This window comes from Rhinopithecus bieti, unplaced genomic scaffold (genome assembly GCF_001698545.2).
Source record: "Rhinopithecus bieti isolate Rb0 unplaced genomic scaffold, ASM169854v2 scaffold_21703, whole genome shotgun sequence".
Classification (NCBI taxonomy): Eukaryota; Metazoa; Chordata; class Mammalia; order Primates; family Cercopithecidae; genus Rhinopithecus; species Rhinopithecus bieti.
The window spans coordinates 2,915,940-2,937,395 of NW_016812332.1; the positions used below are offsets into that span (position 1 = coordinate 2,915,940).

The following is a 21,456-nucleotide window of genomic DNA, read 5'->3' on the forward strand; positions in this document are numbered from 1 at the left end:
AATATAAATATTTAAAAATTAATAATTTTAATGTATATTTAATTCTTGTAGTTAATAAATGATAAATTATAAATTGAAAGCTCAGAAATGTGAGCAGATTCATCACTGTATTAAATGTGTTTCTTTAAAATTTAACAGGTACTCACTTTGGCAGCACATAAACTGAAACTGGAATGATACAGAAGATTAGCATGGCCCCTGCAGAAGGATGATATGGAAAATTTAACAAAGAAAAAGCACACTGAACTAAAAATGTACAGCATATACATTAAAGAGAAAGTCATAAGCAAAGATATTAGAAAAGATAGAACTTTGTTGTAATAGAGTGAGAAGGATGCAGCATTGTGGCAACTGAAATAATTATCTCTCCTTATGTATCAGTAAATCAAATTAACATTGCCTAAAAGCATTTTGCTTTAGTTATAAAAATTACCAGAAATGGGCCAGATGCAGTGGCTCAGACCTGTAATCCCAGAACTTTGGGAGGCCGAGGCGGGTGGATCATGAGGTCAGGAGATCGAGACCATCTTGGCTAACACTGCGAAACCCCGTCTCTACTAAAAATACAAAAAATTAGCCGGGTGTGGTGGCAAGCACCTGTAGTCCCAGCTGCCTGGGAAGCTGAGGCAGGAGAGTGGTGTGAACCTGGGAGGCAGAGGCTGCAGTGAGCCAAGATTGCGCCACTGCACTCCAGCCTGGGCGACAGAACGAGACTCCATCTCAGAGGAAAAAAAAGAAAAATTACCAGAAATGAAACGTTGGCATAGTCTGAAGCCATATTTTTTAGTTAAATAAGAAAGACTCTAAGCAACAACTCATGATTACAGGTACAAATAAGTTTCTTTGCCTTAGAATTTTATTTTTTAAAAATGTGTACAGCAACTCCTCCACATAAACTTAATAGAAAAACATACAACGTAGTAACGAGTGAAAGTTAACAAAGAAACTTTGGAATCCACTGCCCTGTGAATAACAGCTTTTTGAAGAGGCCATTATTAGCTGAACTTATGATACAGATCATTATTTCCTACCTCCTCATATTTTCATGGGAACTCATGCACTGAGAAGCATAAAAGATTCTTAATGTAAGTCAAACTATTTCAGTTGTCACAATGCTGCATCCTTCTCACTCTATTACAACGAAGTTCTATCTTTTCTAATAGGTGTGAATTTAATTAATCTTTTGTATATAACCAGTTGGTTTCAAAAAAATCTATGGACAGCTTTTATATCATAAGTTAATTGTTAAGCTAGAATAAATGCCACTGTGACCACATCAAACTAAAGAGCTAGGAAATAGGCATAAGAACAGCCGCTTTACATCTTACTACTAAAGTTGACATCTTTACATGTTCCAGGGATAACTCTGATCTAGAATCAGATCTTCTTTTTATAGGAATCCCATTGTTCGTGAATCAACTATGTAGTAGATGTTACCATGTACTTGGTATTAGTAATAAGCCTTAGAAACCTTTGTACTTTCTACTCTGTTCCCTGGCTCCAAAAATAGTTTTAAATGTAGCTGAACACCATGGTTCAGGAATATATGTCTAAAACAACATTATAACTTGAAATCATTTAACTAGAAGCATTAAATCCATTTTTTAAAATGGTGACAGAGAGTATAATCAAGAATATACAACTTCATGTTATAAATTTTAAATAATATTCAAACACAGGGCAAAGTAAAAGAAAAATATTTATTTTTAAAGTTTTATAAAAAATAAGCCTTTATTCGTATCTTAAAGAAAAGACATGCAAAGGTACAAGAATGTTCAGAAAGGAAAGGGCATCCAGTACAAATTTCACAATTTTACTTCTCACCAGCTACTTCTCTAGTCCTTCCTTTCTGAAACCAAGGTCCTTTCTAATGAGAAATCAGATGCAAGAAAAGGAGTCAGATGCATAATTGTTCTCACAGAAGAACTTTATGTGTCTGTGTGAGACAAAGTGATTCCACCAAAAAATACTAGACAGAAGAGGTTTACAATGCTCTACCTATTTACCTAGAAGAAAAGAAGGATTTAAAGAGAGAAGGTAAGTAAAGACTAGAAAGTGGAATGGGTCAAAACTCAAAACTGGAACCATCAACCTGGATAGCCAAAAGGCAATAAAATAATGCTGCATCTAAAAGTGGAAATGAAGGAGAATGTAGAACATTTGAGAAAGGAGCAGAAAATAAGACTATGAAGAAAATCATGTTTTTGTAATGTTATGGCTTCTGTTACTCTTAATATTAAAATTCCATTTATCTTCAGCATACTTTCCCCTTTTGTACCATCTTGGAACCCTACTATCCCCATCTCAGGCATCCTACCATCTAAAAGCTGAAAGCCACCAGGCATATCTTTCTTTTAATCCAATCTATTTTTCAGTTTTAAAAAAATGTCCCTCTTTTCCAATTCATCCTTTCCACAATCAAAAGTCTCATTTTCTCATGTGGATAGACTTCATTAGGAAAATAATCTGGCTCAAGTAGATCACACGGAGAACTTCAGTTTTTCAGAGGATCTAAGTATTTTTTAAATAGAAACTGTTAGCTCACTAGAATATAAATGGGAAAGAATGCATAAGGGATATTTTGGAGCAGGGGTGATACATCAGATTCTTTTCTATTTTGGGGCTAATTCACTGAGTACAGATATAAACTTGGTATCTCACTTCTAAAACTTGCCATCTTATATTAGAAAGCTTAACAGGATGAAGTAAAAGGAAGGCTAGAAACAAGTAAGACATACTAGGACTTAAAGCTAAGATAATAAACACAGTTTACATACTGTTACTCCAACAACCCATACACAACCATTTCCTGCCTCCAGCCTATTTTATATGTGCCTTGTCACTAGTAATTGATCACAGCATTCTTCCCTACTAAAACCAGGTATATTCTGAGAATCTTTTCAACATTATGTTCCAGGTAGTCAGTTGGTATTTAAGATGAAAACTATACGTCATCTCCAAGTTGTCAGGCATCTGGGAGAGAAAAATTTTAAAGATGACAGAAAGAACCACTTATATTAAGTCCAGAAAAAAAAAAAAAAAAAAAAACATAGTACCAGTTACATTACATAGTCACAAAGCACTACATTTATTTTAGATACTTTAGACATTTTATTTCATTGAATCCTTACAACAGCCTTATGCGGCAAGTAATATCTCCATTTTACAGTTGGGGAAAGTCAAGGTTATCCTCAGCCTTCTCTCTGCTTATCTAATCCCTTTCTTCCATGGCAGCCTCCAAAACAGCTCTCCATAACTATTCCCTCTTCTAAGCTCCTATAGCATCTGACACTTAATAAATGTTATCCTCCATGATTATTTATCTTTTTATGCCTTTATCCTGCCTCACCATCTAAATACTATATTCCCCTTCATTAGTATAGCAAGCGCTCATAAACATGCTCATATAATGTCCAACACAATTCTGTAAATAGCTAAAGAGTCCACAGTAAATAGCTATTAAAGGAGGCATGGTGGCTCACGCCTGTAATCCCAGCACTTTGGGAGGCCAAGGCAGGTAGATCACTTGAGGTCAGCAGTTTAAGATCAGCCTCGTCACCATGGCGAAACCCCGTCCCTACTAAAAATACCAAGATTAGCTGGGCATGGTAGCACTTGCCTGCAGTCCCAGCTACTCAGGAATCTGAGGCTAGAGAATCACTTGAACCCAGAAGGTGGAGGTTGCAGTGAGCTGAGATCGTGCCACAGAACTCCAGCCTGGGTGACAGAGCAAGACTCCCTCTCAAAAAAAAAAAAAAAAAAAAAAAGCTATTAAAGAAAACTTCCATAACCTATATTTGATCATCAGGCATTTTTAGTGCAGTGAACTATTATTTATTATCATAAATTAGTCATTATCTGAGACCTTGGACAAACTGTCTTCATATGGCAAATGAAGACTATATATGACATACTTCATATGGAATAGCTGAAGATCAGAAAATTAAACTAACCTGCCCAAAGTTAAAAAGCTAGCAACAGAAACATTAAGTATTTCAGGTAAGGCCTGTTTCTTCATAAGTGCCATATACTTTTCACACACATATCCAAGAAGCGGGAGGTTTACAGTTATTCCAACATATATGACATCAATAGATAACACACACTTGAAAGGTTGGCTAATATGAAAACAGTTTCTTTCTATTGCTTGATGATGCCCAATTTCCCTGAAATGATTTAACAGGGCTCTGATATATCAAGTTACTCTGTAATTAATATGAATCATCTTTTAAACAGTAATTGAATTTTTTGTTTGTTCTGACATAGCTTTTAGGTAGATTTCTGTTATTCTCAATCTTTCTGTTTATAGGGGACATTTCCAACTTTATCAAATTCATATGATGTATAAGACTCTTTTTCTTCTATTAGTTCTGACTTCTAAAGTTCTCAAGTTTTGGAGTAGCAAATTCTCAAGTTTTTGAAGTAGCATTTTTAAGTAGCAATAGTAAGCTATAAGTACAAGGAACTCAGGAGCTGGAATTTAAAACTCACTAGCAATACATACCCATGGGAAGTAACAAAAGAAGAGTTAGAAAAATAGGAGTGACATATTAATATGAGAAAAAGATATCTATGACAAGGGCTAAACACAAAATTCCACTTGTTATAGTGACCAAAATGCCTGTTAATGTGTATATTATGAAGCAAGAAAGGCTTTAACCTGTAAAAACATTTTTAAAAGACAAAATTATGATTGCCTGCATAAAAAGACCTAATGAAGAACAAAAATAGAAATACAATAGAAAATAAATAGAGGTACAGCCAAAGACAAGGCACTGGCTTCAGTGTGGCCTTTATAACATTGTGGCTGTAAGAATTATATAAACCAAATTTGTTTTGAAAGATAATACACTTACAAATACTTACAGGCAAACTCTTTTCAATAAGCATTGTTTAGATAATAAAAGCCTTACTATATTATCCATTTAGTTACACTAGAGATTTGAAAGCTTATATGAATGGCCCATATATCAGAGTATATAGATAAAAAATAATAGTAAAGAAGTAATAAGAAGCATAGTCATCAATGACTCCCATACCACATTAAATTGGAGGCTGCCCACACAGGTAATAAAACTTTGGAAGTTGGGGGTCTGGTGATTTTGGTTGCTGGCTACATTTGAAGCATTTCTAGAACAGTGACTACATTAAAGATTTCATTCTGTGCCATTTAATATTTAGGCAATTATCAATATACATAATAGCTGTACCGCTACAAAAGACTGCATAAAATTACATTTCTTCAAAAGGAATTTGATTTTAAAGGCTTACCACGTAAGAGAATTCTTTCTCCTCACTCACTCATTCAATATATTTTTGAGTGCCTTCTACAGGCATACTTTGTTTTATTTTGCTTTGCCTTCTTGCACTTTGCAGTTATTGCATTTTTTACAAATCAAAGGTTTATGGCAAGCCTGCATTCAGCAAGTCTATTGGTGCCATTTTTCCAATAGTATGTGCTCACTTCATTTCTATATGTCACATTTTGGCAATTCTGATAATATTTCACACTTGTTTATTATTATTATGTCTATCACGGTGATCTTTGATATTACTACTGTAATTGTTGTGGGCACCATAAACTGCACCCATACAAGATGCAAACCTAATCAATATATGTTGTGTGTGTTCTGCCTGCTTGGCCACCCAGCCCATCCCCCATCTCTCTCTCTCTTTCTCTCTCTCTCTCCTCAGGCCTCCCTATTCCTTGAGACATAACAATATTGAAATTAGGCCAATTAATAATGCTATAATGGCTTCTAAGTGTTCAAGTGAAATAAAGAGTTATATGTCTCTCACTTTAAATGAAAAGATACATATGATTATGCTTGGTAAGGAAATTGTGTCAAAAACCAAGACAGGTCAAGAGCTAGGCCTCTTGAACCAAACAGCCAGGTTGTGAATGTATAGGAAAAGTTCTTGTAAGAAATTAAAAGTGCTACCCTCATGAACACATAAATAAAAAGAAAGCAAAACAGTCTTATTGCTGAGACACAGAAAGTATTATTGGTCTGGATAGAAGATCAAACCAGCCACAACTTTCTCTTAACCCAGTGTGTAATCCAGAATATGGCCCTAACTCTCTTCAATTCTATTAAAGCTGAGAGAGGTGAGGAAGATACAGAAGAAAAGTTGGAAGGTAGCAGATACTGGTTCATGAGGTTTAAGAAAAGAAGCCATCGCTATAACGTAAAAGTACAAGGTGAAGAAGCAAGCGCTGATGTAGAAGGTGCAGCAACTTATCCAGAAGATCTAGCTAAGATAATGGAAGGAAGGAGCTAAACAAAAGGTCTTCAATGTAGACAAAATGGAAGAAGATATCAGGACTTTTACAGCTAGGGGAAAAAAGTCAATGCTTAGCTTCAAACAGCAGGCTTACTCTCTTAGTAGGGGCTAATGCAGCTGGTAACTTTAAGTTGAATCCAATATTCACTGACCATTTTGAAAATCGAAGGGCTCTCAAAAATTATGCTAAATCTACTCTGCCTGTGCTCTATAAATGGAACAATAAAGCCTAGCTGACAGCACAGCATGGTTTACTAACATTTTAAGCCCACTGTTGAGACCTACTACTCAGAAAGATAGATTACTTTTCTTCTTTTTTTTTTTTTTTTTGAGACAGGGTCTCACTTTAGTCACCCAGGCTGGAGTGCAGTGGCACCATCTTGGCTCACTGCAGCCTCAACCTCCTGGGTTCAAGTGAACCTCCTGCCTCAGCACCCTAAGTAGCTGAGACTACAGGAGCTCTCTACCATGCCTTGCTAATTTTTGTATTTTTAGTAGAGACAGGGTTTTGCCATGTTGCCCAGGTTGGTCTCAAACTCCTGAACCCAAGTGATCCACCTGCGTCAGCCTCCCAAAGTGCTAGGATTACAGGTGTGAGCCACCACGCCTGGCCAATTCCTTTCAAAATATCACCGCTCACTGGCAATGTACCTGGACACCCAAGAGCTCTGATGGAGATGTACAAGCAGATGAATGTTGTTTTCATGCCTGCTGACACAACAGCCATTCTGCAGCCTGTGGATCAAGAAGTAATTTTGACTTTCAAGTCTTATTATTTCAGAAATACACTTCATAAGGCTAAAGCTGCCATAGATAGTGATTCCTCTAATAGATCTGTCAATTGAAAATCTCCTGGAAAGGATTCATTATTCTAGGTGCCATTAAGAACATTCATGATTCATCGGAGGGAATCAAAATATCAAAATGAGCAGGAGTTAGGAAGAAGTTGATTCCAACCCTCATAGATGACACTGAGACTAGAATTAGAAATAGAGCCTGAAGATGGGACTTAATTGCTGCAATCTCATGGTAAAACAAACAGATAAGGAGTTGTTTTTTATGATGAGCAAAGAATGTACTTTCTTGAGATGGAATCTACTCTGTGAATATGCTGTGAACTTTGTTGAAATGACAACACAAAGTTTAGAAAATTACATAAACTTGGTTGATAAAGCAGTGACAGGGCTTGAGAGAACTGACTCCAATTTTGAAAGAAGCTCTACTGTGGGTAAATACTATCAAACAGCATTACATGCTATAGAGAAATCATTCATGAAAAGAAGAGTCAATCAATGTGGCAAACATCATTTTTGTCTTAAGAAATTGCCATAGTCAACCCAACCTTCAGCAACTACCACCCTGATCAGTCAGCAGCAATTCATGTGCAGGCAAGACACTCCACAGGCAAAAAGATTACCATTCACTGAAGGCTACTGATCATTAGCATTTTTAAACAATAAAATTTTTAACTAAGGTACATACATATTTTTAGACATAATGCTATTTCACACTTTGTGGACTACAGTATAGTGTAGACATAACTTTTATATGCACTGGGAAACCAAAAAATTAATGTGGCTTACTTTATTGAGATACTTGCTTTATTGTGGTATCTGGAACAAGACCTGCAACATCTCTGAGATATACCTGTATATACCAAGTCTGAAGTTTGGTGTTAGTGCTATAGTAGCAAAGAAAAACAGACACAATATCTTTCCCCATGAAATATAAAGTCCATAGGAGAGACAGATACTAACCACACAATTACAATCACTAGACAAATGTAAATTTATAACCAAAACTAGCGCTATGAAGGAAATTATAGGATTTCGCCTTGCTACAGCGTCTTTGGTACAAAGGAAAACCTCTCCATAATTTAAAAATGCAATTCACAAACTTGATAGTTTTATAAATTTTGGTTTTTATATATTGATGTCTTTAAAATCAGGGCACACATATTAGAAAGGTTATTACTTTAGATAAATGCCATCATTTAAAGAAAAAGCAACTTTATTTTTTAATCATTTTAATTGACAAAATTTGTATATATTTATGATATACAAAGCAATGTTCTCATATATGTATATACTATGGAATGATTTAATCAAGCTTATTACTATATCTGCCACTTCACTTATCAATTTTTTGTGGTGAGAACATTTAAAATGTACTCTCTTAGCAATTTTCAAGTGCACAATGCATTATTATGAACTATAGTCCCCATGCTGTAAAATGGCTCTCTCCTGAGCTTATTTCTCCTATCTAACTGAAACTTTGTGTCCTTTGGCCAATATCTCCCCATTCTCCCATTTGCAACCCCTGGTAACCAGCATTCAACTCTCTGAGTTCCACTTTTTTAGATTCTACACATAAGTGAGATCACATGATATTTGTCTTTCTATGCCTGGCTATTTCATTAAGCTTAATGTCTTCCAGCTTTACTCATATAGTTGCAAATGACAGAACTTCCTTCCTTTATTATGAGGCTGAGTAGTATTACATTCTGTATATATACCACATTTTCTTTATTCATTCATTCAACCACATTTTCTTTATCCATTCATTCACTGATGGACCCTTAGTGATGTTGAGAATTTTTTCATGCACCTATGGGTCATTTGTATGTCTTCTTTTGAGAAATGCCTATTCAGATCCTTTGCAAATTTTTCAATACAGTTATTTGTTTCTTGCTATTAAGTTCCTTAAATATTTTGGATATTAACCTCTTATCAGATGTGTGGTTTGAAAATACCATCTCCCATTCCATAGGTTACAAGAGAAAGAAACTTTAAATTTGTATTACGCAATACCTGAGATAGCCCATCCTTAAAAAAAGTCATTCATGCTAAAATACCTAAGTTAAAATTTGAGAATTAATTTCACATTTCAAAAAATATCCAAAGATCTGGGCAGGGTGTGGTGGTTCACGCCTGTAATGCCAGCACTTTGGGAGGTCAAGAAGTGTGGATCACTAGAGGGCTGGAATTTGAGACCAGCCTGGCCCTTAATTCCAGCTACTCAGTTGGCTGAGGCACAAGAATCACTTGAACCCAGGCAGCGGAGGTTGCAGTGAGCTGAGGTCACACCACTGCACTCTAGCATGAGCAACATAGCAAGACTCTGTCTCAAAAAAAAAAAAAAAAAAAAACAAAGATCTGGAATAGTATATGCTATAGTTTAGATACTGGCCCCTCCAAATCTCATGTTGAAATGTGATTCCCATTGTTAGAGGTAGGGCCTAGGGAGAGGTATTAGGATTGTGGGACAGATCCCTCATGAATGGCTTGGTGCTATCCTCATGGTAATGAGTTAGCTCTAGTTCTATTAGTTCCTATGAGTGCTGGTTGTTAAAAAGAGCCTGGCACCTTGCTGCCCTCCTTTATTCCACTCTCATGACGTGATCTCTGCATATACTAGTTTCCCTTCCTCTGCCATGAGTAGAAGCAGCCTAAGGTTTTCAGTAGATGCCCGATCTTCCAGCCAGAAAAATCATGTGCCAAATACACTTTTCTTTATATATTACCCAGTCTCAGGAATTCCTCTATAGCAACTTAAATGAACTAAGACAGTGTCAATAATTTAAAGCCGCTTTTAAACACAGGCATTTTAACAACATTTCTCCTTCAAAGAAGTAGCTAATAGACATTCAGTATGAAGACAGTATTTTTTCAATGAAACCCATTCCCAAAAGAAGCTTATTTCGTTAGGCTCTATCTTTACACACATATGTAATTACTTGAACTTACATCAATACAAACTAATTCATGTCTTATCAACTTTCTCTGTATATATGGCTAATATTTTTGACAACATGATTATCTCTGAAAAAGTAAATCTTGGGAGGCTGAGGAGGGTGGATCACCTGAGGTCGGGAGTTTGCGACCAGCCTGACCAACATGGTGAAACCCCATCTCTATTAAAAATACAAAATTAGTTGGGCACGGTGGCGCATGTCTGTAATCCCAGCTACTCGGGAGGCTGAGGCAGGAGAATCACTTGAACCCGGGAGGCCGAGGTTGCAGTGAGCCGAGATCCCACCATTGCACTCCAGCCTGGCCAACAAGAGCGAAACCCCGTCTCAAAAAAAAAAAAAGTGAATTTTAATTTGAATCTCCTAAAAGCAAAGAGCTAAGGGTGTTAAAGTCTAATGGAAGATACTACGCAAATATTAAAAAGAGTATTTGCTCCTTCTTGACAACATAAAATGTATACTTAACATTTTAAAAAAATAACTTTAGCAGTCTCAACAGCATGTGCATAATACCTTATCTCCTCATATGTTTAATTTCTGGAATGTCAACTTAGGTGAGACTTTATTATACAAAAATGGTTACTTGTATTGAATATTTAAAGTTCTATGTTTTAAACTTTTGCAAACCTTAAAAGGTAAAAGTTCAAAACTCTAAAAGTACAAAACTTAAAAGTTCATTTTACAAATCTTGCTGTGTATATAATTTACAATTTTACTAGAAAAATAATAACAATTACTTTTATATTTTATCTTCATGTTCAATCAATTTGTTACAGATTAAATTCTCCTAAACAATTATCTTCAATTATAATCCAGTGAAATTAAGTTGCCTAAAACATTTAAAACTAAATCTACAAATCAAATAAATCTAATTTTTCTCAAACCTTTCAAATGACCGACAGGGTAGCCTTGCAAATCCAACAACCAAAATACATAAGCAACTCTTGTAAATTTAATAAGCCAAACTAATAAATGGAATAAATCCAATTATCTTAAAGGTTCTGACACTGTTTAGAAACTTAACCAAATTATTTTACATCTTTCATATTAAAATCCTCCTAAGTATGGTATAACAGCGAAGTAAAAAAAACAAAACTTGGGGCCAGGCACAGCGGCTCATGCCTGTAATCCCAGCACTTTGGGAGGCCAAGGCGGGCAGATCATGAGGTCAAGAAATCCAGACCATCCTGTCCAACATAGTGAAACCCTGTCTCTGCAAAATATACAGAAATCAGCCAGGTGTGGTGGTGGGTGCCTGTAATCCCAGCTACTGGGGAGGCTGAGGCAGGAGAATCGCTTAAACCCGGGAGGCGGAGGTTGCAGTAAGCCAAGATCGCACCACTGCACTCCAGCCTGGTGAAAAAGTGAGACTCCATCTCAAAACAAAAACAAAACTTGGATCCTGAGGACTTTGTAGAATAGAACTAATATATCAGTAGTGAATAGACTGCCTCACTCATGTGAAAGAGTAATAAACTATCTTGTTTAACCTACTAAATTCCACTGGGTTTTCCTTCACTCACAATCAAGCATGATCACAGTTAATTTATAGTCTATGTTTAACTTGAATTAAATATTTCAAGTTAAAATAACAAAGCTAACAGGGCAGATTATCTGATATGTCCCTCTTAAAGGTTTCAAAACACCTTTAACAACAAATACACACATGTAATATCACGATGACTATAAAACTTATTCCCAAACATAATGTTAAAAATGTTAGTACTAATGGATTTGCTTTATGTCATAAACATAGATAGTATGCTTACCAACATATGGTGTAGGGATATGGATTATCAGTCCCTGATATGGATTATCAGTCCCTGTCTTGATGGATTATCTGCATCAAGACACAGGACCTAGGGGCCCCTTCCAGAAGAGTTCTACCTGGCTAGTATGTGAATTTCCTTCTTATGGTATTAGGATTTTTCAAGTCCATGATTTTTCTTACAACCCAATATATCATACATACTTTTAATTTTTTTAAGCAACCTCTTAATACAACTTTTAATTGCCTGGTTTGAATTGATGATATTCTGTACACCATAGTCAGATTCCACTAAATCTTCTTACTGACTGATTGGACTCCGCCTCCTTTTCTTCTCTTTTTCATCTTGTTCAATATCATAATGCTAATTCATTTTGTTGACAGAAAAGATACAACAGAAAAATCAGTTTTTAGCCCATTGTTACTACTTTTACAAAATGACAACCAACAATTAGTTATAATATAACTTACGGCTGTAAAACAGAATGTTTCATGTCCATCTTTATTTATTACTTGGCTTTAATGGATGGCTACATGTACAACCTTATTAACCATAAGAAATTAAAAGTAGCCTTTTCCAAAAGGTGACCAGATATCTTGGTAAGGCCAAGAAAACAGTCCACATTTTCAATGAGTACAGATAAGCTAAATAGCCAAAATGGCTGGAAAAAAAGAGAGTTCAAAGTGGACAATCAGCTTCCCCACCATCTTGGGTTCCCTGGCAGAAGATCTGTCCCTGCCTCAACCCACAGGAAGCATCATGAACTTCTAAAGGGAGAAATATCCCTGAGGACAGCCAAAGACAATGCGGGGAGGTGGGACTACAATCCCAAGCCCTCAAAACTCTGCTCTGTAACTCTGTCAAAGGAGATGCCAAATGAGATTGACTGTTCAGCAGCACCACATTGTAGGAGCTGTGTTACACAGGTCCCCTGAGCACAAACCCCTAGCCAGCCTTCCAACATTGCCAAAATATTCCATTTGAGACCTCCCCCATTTGAGATGGGTAGTGCTCTGATCAAATACTGAATACCAGAGCTCAGGCAAACCTGGGCTTAAGGTGCCATTTAGTGCCAAAAAGGGGGCAGCAACCTTACAAGAAAAAAAAGAAAGAAATTCAAAAATACAAACTCTAAAGAAACATATCCAGTAAAAACCAAAGCAATCCAGAGAGAAGACTGGAATAAATAACTAATCCTTCATTCCAAATACATAGACGTACATCCACAAGAAACAACAGCAAACAGGGAACTGACCTGTTTGGACAAGGGGTCAAAGCAAGGAACCAGTGACTGACCCTAACAAGATGGCTAAATGTGAGCTTTCTGACCAAGAATTCAAAATAGCAGTTTTAAAGTAACTCAGTGATCTCCAACGTAACATAGAAAAACAATTCAGAAATTTAACAAAGAGATTGAAATATTAAAAATAAATCAAACCAGAAATTTTGGAACTGAGAAATATGTTTGCTGAAGTGAAAAATTCATTAGAAGTTCTCAGCAGCAGAATGGATCAAGCAAAGGAAAGAATCAGTGAGCTAAGAATCAGTGAGCTCAAAAACAGACTATCTGAAAACACACAAAGGAGAAAAAAAGAAAAGGAACAAAGATTGCCTACAAGATACAGAAAATTACCTCAAAAAAACAAATTTGAGAAGTGTTGGTGCTCAAGAGGGAGCTGAGCAAGAGAAAGGGATACAAAGCTTATTTAAAAAGAAAAATAAAACACTAAAACATTCCAAATGCTAGAAAGATATAAATATCCACGTTCAGGAAGATCAGAGAACATCAAATAGACTCAACCCAAAAAAGACTACCCTAAGGCATATAATAATCAAACTCTAAAAGATAAAGGACAAAGAAAGGATTCTAAAAGCAGCAAAAGAAAAGAGATAAATAACATATAAAAGAGCTCCAATTCATTTGGCAACACACTTCTCAACAGAAACCATACAGGCCAGAAGGGAGAAGAGTAACATTTCAAAATGCTGAAATAAAGAAAAAGAACCTGAAGGCCAGGCGTGGTGGCTCACATCTGTAATCCCAGCACTTTGGGAGGCCAAGGTTGAGTGGATCACTTGAGGTCAGGAGTGTGAGACCAGCCTGGCCAAAATGGTGACCCCCCATCTCTGCTAAAAATACAAAAATTAGCCAGGCGTGGTAGCGGGTGCCTGTAATCCCAGCTACTTGGCAGGTTGAGGTACAAGAATTGCTTGAATCTACCAAAATTTTCTACCAAAATTTAAAGAAGAAACAATGCCAATTCTATTCAAACTCTTCAAAAAAACAAATAAAAAAAAGAGGGAATACTTCCAAATGGATCCTATAAGGCCAGAATTATCCTGATACCAAAATAAGACAAGAACACAACAACAAAAAGAAAACTATAGACCCAACAACACTAATGAACATAGATGCAAAAATCCTTAACAAAATAGTGGCGAACTGAATTCAACAACACATTAAAAATATCATTCACCATGATCAAGTGGGATTCATCCCAGGGATGCAAGAATGGTTCAACATTCAGAAATCAATACATATAATACATCACATCCATAGAACCAAGAACAAATATCATATGATCATTTCAATACATGCTGAAAAGCATTCAATAAAATTCAACATCCCTTTATGATAAAAATCCTCAACAAACTGGGTATGGAAGGAACACACTTCAAAATAATAATGGCCATATAACCCACAGCTAACATCACACTGAAACGCGAAAAAAATAAAAACCTTTCATCTAAGATCTGGAACAAGACAAGATGCCCACTTTCACCACTCATATTCAACAATATTACTGGAAGTCATGGCCAGAGCAATGGGGCAAGAGAAAGAGATAAAGGGTATCCAAATTGGAAATTTAGAAATCAAATTAGCCTTGTTCACAGATAACATGATATTATACACAGAAAAGCCTAAAAACTCCACCAAAAAACTGTTAGAACTGAAAAATGAATTGAGTAAAGTTGCACTACACAAAATCAACATATAAAAATCAGTAGCACTTATACACTCCAACAGCAAACAATCTGAAAAAGAAATCAAGAAAGCAATCCCATCTGCAAGAGCCACAAGGATATAAAATATTTAGAAATCAATTTTACCAAAGAAGTAAAAGATCTATTCAAAGAAAACTATAAAACCCTGATGAAAGAAATGGAAGAGGACATTTTTGGAAAGGGAAGATACTTCATACTCATGGATTGGAAGAATTAATATTACAGATTCAATGCAATCCCTATCAAATACCAATGACATTCGTCACAAAAATAGAAAAAATAGTCCAAAAATGTATATAGAACCACAAAAGGCCCAAAATAGCCAAAACAACCCTGAGCACAAAGAACAAAGCTGGATGCGTCACACTACCTAACTTCAAAATATACCACAAAGTTACAGTAACCAAAACAATACGGTACTGGCATAAAAACAGAGACACAGACCAATGGAACAGAATAGAGAACACATAAATAAATCCATACTCATTTTACAGCCAACTCATTTTCAACAAAGATGCCAAGAACATACACTGCGGAAAGGACAGCCTCTTCAATAAACAGCACTGGGAAAACTAGGTAACCACATGAGGAAGAATGAAATTAGACCCCTATTTCTCACCATGTACAAAAATCAAATTAAAATGGATTAAATATTTAAGTGTAAGACCTAAAACTATGAAATTACTAGAAGAAAACATTAAGTAAATGCTCCAGAACATTAATCTGGGCAAAGATTTTTAAATGTAAGAATTCAAAAGTACAGGCAACCAAAGCAAAAACAGATGAATGCGATCATACCAAGCTAAAAAGCTTCTGCACAGCTAAGGAAACAATTAACAAGGAGAAAAGACCACCCACAGAATGAGAGAAAATATTTGTAAACTATCCATCTGACAAGGGATTAATAACCAGAACATATCAGGAGTTCAAACAACTCAATAGTAAAATAATAATAACCTTATTTTTAAATAGGCAAAAGATTTGAACAGACATTTCTCAAAACAAGACATACAAAGCCCAACAAGTATATTTTTTTAAATGTTCAACATCACTAATCACCAGAGAAAGGCAAATCAAAACCACAATAAAACAGTAAAAAATGGCCAGTTAAAATGGCTTCTGTTAAAAAGACACACGATAACAGATGCTGTGAGGATGTAAAGAAAGGGAAACCCCCCTACACTGTTGGTAGGAATGTAAATTAGTACAGTCACTATGGAAAATAGTGTGGAGCTTCCTCAAAAAACTAAAAATAGAACTACCATTTGATCCAGCAATTTGACTGCTGGGTATATATCCAAAATAAAGAAAATCAATATATCAAACAGATACTGCACTCCCATGTTTATCAGGGCATCATTCACAAGAGCCAAAATATGGAATAAATCTAAGTGCTCATCAACAGACATATGGATAAACAAAATATTGTGTATATATACACATTGAAATATTACTCAGTCATAAAAAAGAATGAAATCCTGTCATGTTCAGTAACACGAGTGAAGCTGGATGTCATTATGTTAAGTGAAATAAGCCAGGCATAGAAAGACAAATGTCACATGTTCCCACTCATATGTGGAAGTTAAAAAATATGGATCTGTTCAAGACAAATAGTAGACTGGTGGTTACCAGAGGCCAGGAAGGGATGAGAAAAGGGGGTAAGGGAGTGATGAAGAGAGGTTCATTAATGGGTACAAATAAATACACAGTTATATAGAAGAAATAAGACCGGCCAGGCCCAGTCGCTCATGCCTGTAATCCCAACACTTTGGGAGGGGGAGGCAGGCGGATCATGAGGTCAAGAGATCAAGACTATCCACTAAAAATACAAAAATTAGCTGGGCGCATTGGCGTGCACCTGTAGTCCCAGCTAGTCCAGCGGCTGAGGCAGAAGAATCACTTGAACCTGGGAGGCGGAGGTTGCAGTGAGCCGAGATCGTGCCACTGCACTCCAGCCTGGTGACAGAGCGAGACTCTGTCTCAAAAACAAAAACAACAACAAACAAACAAAAAAAGAAATAAGACCTAGTATTCAATAGATCAGTAGGGTGACTAGAGTTAACACTAATCAATTGTACAATAGCTGGAAGAGAATAATTCTAATGTTCTTAGCATAAAGAAATGTATTTAAGGTGATGGATATCCCCATTACCCTGATTTGCTCTTTACACATTACACGAGTGTATCAAATTAACACATGTACCCTGAAAATACACACATGTATTACGTATCAACAAAAAAAATTTATAAACATAAAATTTTAAAATAAATTTTTAAAAAGATTAAGGGAATTTGATTAATTAATTTAAAAATTTTTTTTTTTTTTTTTTGAGACAGAGTCTCACTCTGTTGCCCAAGCTGGTGTGCAGTGGTGTGATCCTGACTCACTGCAACCTCCACCTCCCGGGTTCAAGCAATTCTCCTGCCTCAGCCTCCCAAGTAGCTGGGATTATAGGTATGCACCACCACATCCAGCTAATTTTTGTATTTTTAGCAGAGACGGGGTTTCACCATGTTGGCCAGGCTGGTTTCGAACTCCTGCCCTCAAATGATCCGCCCGCCTTGGCCTACCAAAGTGCTGGGCGCATGAGCCACCGTGCCCGGCCCCAAAGTGTTTCTCAAGTCTCATAACTATGGTGGTTAGGTAAGCATAAGATTAAAGAAGTAAAGTAGTGTAAGGAACAATCAGTGTCACTTTTCTTCTTTTACTATATTGCTCACCATTTTACACTGGGTGACTAAAAGCGCATTCACTATATCCCTTCAGAAAGTGCCTGGACACAACGTTCAAATCTGGGAACCCTATTTAGGTGGGATACTGACAAAGTGATCCATGGCCAGAAAGATAACCAGAATGGCAATTATACTGAAAATTTCATTATATAAGAAAAAGCTAAAGACCTAAAGTTGTTTTTCTGAGCTGATTACAGTATGCGAATATTTCAGAGGTTATCAAAGGAGAAAGAATTAGCTGATTCTGATGAGGACAGGACTAGGAATAACAAGTGAAAGTTATTAGGAAGCAAATTTTTGACCAAAACAAGGAAGAACCAGTTAATAAACAGAGCTGTCATGGAACAACAAAATCTCCCTCAATGTTGATGCCAGACCATTATTTATCATGCATTTGTGGATTCTGTAACTCTGAATATCTACAAGGAGCAATGGCTTTGCATAATAAAATCATTGAAGGTAATCAGAAGATCCTGGTTCTTATGTTGGCACTTCACAAATACTGCATGTGACTGAATCTCAATCATTAAATAAGCTGTGTGACTGTACCTAAATCTCATCAGTAAAATAAACTTGCAAAGATCTCTTCCAGTTCTAAAATGTTATAAAACTATGACTAACTTCTACTCAGAGTTATTAAAACGCTCAAATATGTTTCTGAAATATTTTAAAAGTGTTTTATTTTTATAATATGTTATATGTTTGGTGATAATATGTGGTTATGTGTTAACAGCACCATTGCACCATGCAACTCACCTCGGTTGCCAGTTGCAAGAGGTGAAAGGTGGTTTGAAGATACTGCTGCACAGTAGTAGGTCAAAGGCCATGCACTATGCACCTAAAAACAGGACTGAGTTTACAAAAACTGAGTGGCATACACAGCCAAAGACGCAAAGCAGCAGCATCTTTCCTGAATATTCCAAATTTGTTGATAATTACCCACTATCACCTAATAAATGTTCACCCATTCTGTTTATAGCAAAGAATGCCTCACACTAAACTTCCTCTAAATGACTTACAGAAAGTCTGAATTAAACCTAAAATTACCTATCCATGTATATTAATAATTTAAAAGTAGAAGCCTGTAAAATATAGATTAACATATAAATAATTGCCACTACTATGCTTCAATGTTAAAGAAACCACTTTCATGTACATAAACATTTTCTTCTTTCCCTACGGATACTTTTCTTAAAATATAGTGTGGATTTTATGGAGTATCTAGATCCTGGCCTACTACTACAATGGGCAAACTTGATTAATTTTTAATATTACCAGTCTTATCAATAAAATAACAGCATCAGGTGATGAGTTTAATCAACTCTAGGTAATTTAACATTATTTCTTCTTGCGTTCATCAGTTCTTCAGAACATACATAGAAGACTACTTTGGGAGTATTAGAAAGGCAAGAAAATAATAATCTATAAACTATTTTTTCTCTCATTTCCAACCTTGTGTATCTTGAAACACCTGTTTCTGAAGGAAAGGAGCCAGGCAGCTACTCCAACCTAGCTGTCTTTGCCAAATATTTCCAACTGCCCCTCCAGTTCACTCTTCCCTCTGCCGCCCCAGGGGTTTCTTTACAGACTGCCTCAAAAGCAGGAGATCAGAAAGAAGGAGGAGAGGGTGGTCAAGGAATTTAATTTCCTGGCTTCCTCTCTGTAGGGCAGCCCCAGGCTGGCTAGGTCCTCTACCAAGTATCAATGTTTCCCCCAAGACAGACATTTCTACAAGACTCTCTCCCAGATTAGGATACTCCTTCCCCTCAACTCTTCAGGTATGGGGACAGTAACTGCTCAAGTATTACTCACCAGTTACTATCCCATCTCTTGTTGTTTCCCTACACTTCTCCCACATCTTGTAAATAGTCCCTCTCAAATTATTCTGAATATGCTATGTGTTTTGGTTGGAAAGTGGCTGGCCCCAGGAAACAACCATGAAAATAAGATTGAGATTAATCTAGAAACTGCAGGATTATCTCCATGCTGGGAGGAAACGGGAACACAGGTACTGATTCATTATTATATAAATTAGATGAAGGGTAAGCCTAAGAGTTTGAGGAGTATGATGATTAATTTTTATGTCACCTTGACTGGGCCATGGTATACCCATAAATTTGGTTAAATATTATCCTGGGTGTGTCTGTGAGGATGTTTCTGGATGAGATTAACATCTGAATCGGTAGATTAAGTAATTCACATTGCCCGCCTTCATGTGGGTGGGCATCATCCAATCCACTGAAGCCCTGAATAGAAAAAAAAAAAAAAAAAAAAAAAAAAAAGGTGGAATAAGGGAGAATGCACTCTCTGCCTATATTTGAGCTTAAATGTCAGTTTTCTGCCTTTGGACATGGACGTGGACTCAGACTGGAACGTACATCACCTAAAACTTATATCATTGGCTATACTGGTTCTCAGACCTTTGGATTTATACTGGAACTATACGATTAGCCCTTCTGAGTCTCCAGCTTGCTGAACGTAGATCTTGGGACTTAGCCTCCATAATTATGTGAGCCAATTCCTTATAATAAATCTGTGTGTGTGTGTGTGTGTGTGTGTGTGTGTGTGTGTGTGTGTGTATTATTGGTTCTATATCCCTGGAGAACCCATACTAATACAAGTGGCTATGGCACTTAATTGCTATAAAAACAAACGTGATTATACAGATGATGGACTCATCTGACTTTTTAGTGGTGTAGAGAATACACAGAGGTAAAGAAAAAAAGAAAAAAAAAGTAGCAGCTATAAATGGAGCTTTGCTCCTGGCCATAAAAGAGTAACAGGAATGGGACTTAACCCCTAAGCAGCCCCCTAACCCACACACACACAGACATCTGTAAAAAACTAGAAAACTGGACAAAACATAAAACTATGTTTTTAGACATGGAATTACAGCAGGGAAGACAATAACTCCTGAAAAAATAAAAACAAGTGAGATGAGCCCTATGACTGCCCCAGTTTATTGTCCTGGAGACAATTTCCAGGCTGAAAAACAGGGAGGGAGAATCCAAACAGAGCCCAGTCATCTTGCTGAGTTGAGAAAAAAAAATGAAAGTTAAGGGAAGCCAAGGCAGCTGGAATTTATGGAGCAGAATAATGGGGAGAAAGGAGACACAGAGACAGAACTCCCCAGAACTGCAGAGGGGGCCTGTGGAGTCCTTCACATGAATGAGAAAAATTACCCACCACTGGGGAAAGAATCACTGGAGATATAAGCTGTATAATTCCCAGAGATTGCACACTGCTGAGAACAGTTTATGTTCCTATCAGTCAAAGGGGAAAGATCTCACAATACATGGAGCATTGGGTAGAGAGTCATTAGAAAGATATTGTCTTTGTAAAGGGGTAAGTTAGCCCTTGACACTAAAGGCTGCTCTGGGTCCACCCAAGGAAGCTCAAAAGTAATCCCCAAAATAACCAAACTAATTCCAGGTAACTTAATTGCATATGACAGAAATTGGAAAATTGTTCTATAAAGGAGCAGATGATAAATATTATAGGCTTTGAAAGAGGTATATGGATGGACTTCTAGAACTGGGCAGAGTGTGTCAAGATATTCATGATCTATAAATGTCAACAAGAACACATAACCATCTTATACCAAACACTAGGCCACTAACTAATGGCATTCACTTATTAGCCTAGCCTAATCAATATCCGCCAGGACTGAACAAAATCACATTCAAATAAAGAAGAAACAAATATGTTAGGGGATGCTATTGACTATCTTCCCAAAACCATTCCCATTTATTAGACAAATCAACTAAGGCTTTGAGAGTTTAAGTCAACTTGACCCAAATAAGCACAACGGTAATAGTACAGGTTACGATCAGGATTTTACTGCAATTCTCTCCAACTCTAATGTCCATGATAACCACAATATATTATTGTCTCTTTTTTTTTTTTTTTTTT

The 21,456-nt window shown here is 36.5% G+C and overlaps 1 protein-coding gene across 4 annotated transcripts in view; it reads right to left on the reverse strand.

Moving 5' to 3' along the window:
- The window catches only part of NUBPL (NUBP iron-sulfur cluster assembly factor, mitochondrial), a 377,447-nt gene that overhangs the window by 271,673 nt on the left and 84,318 nt on the right, over nt 1-21,456 (reverse strand). Inside the window, exon 1 of one of the 4 annotated variants that reach the window (XM_017895912.1) lies at nt 147-165. The exons of the other annotated variants lie outside the window; for them this stretch is intronic. Within the exon in view, the coding sequence (XP_017751401.1) occupies nt 147-159 (13 nt within the window). The 5' untranslated portion in view covers nt 160-165. Of the gene's footprint in view, nt 1-146; nt 166-21,456 lie in introns of those variants that run through there. 4 annotated transcript variants of the gene reach the window in all.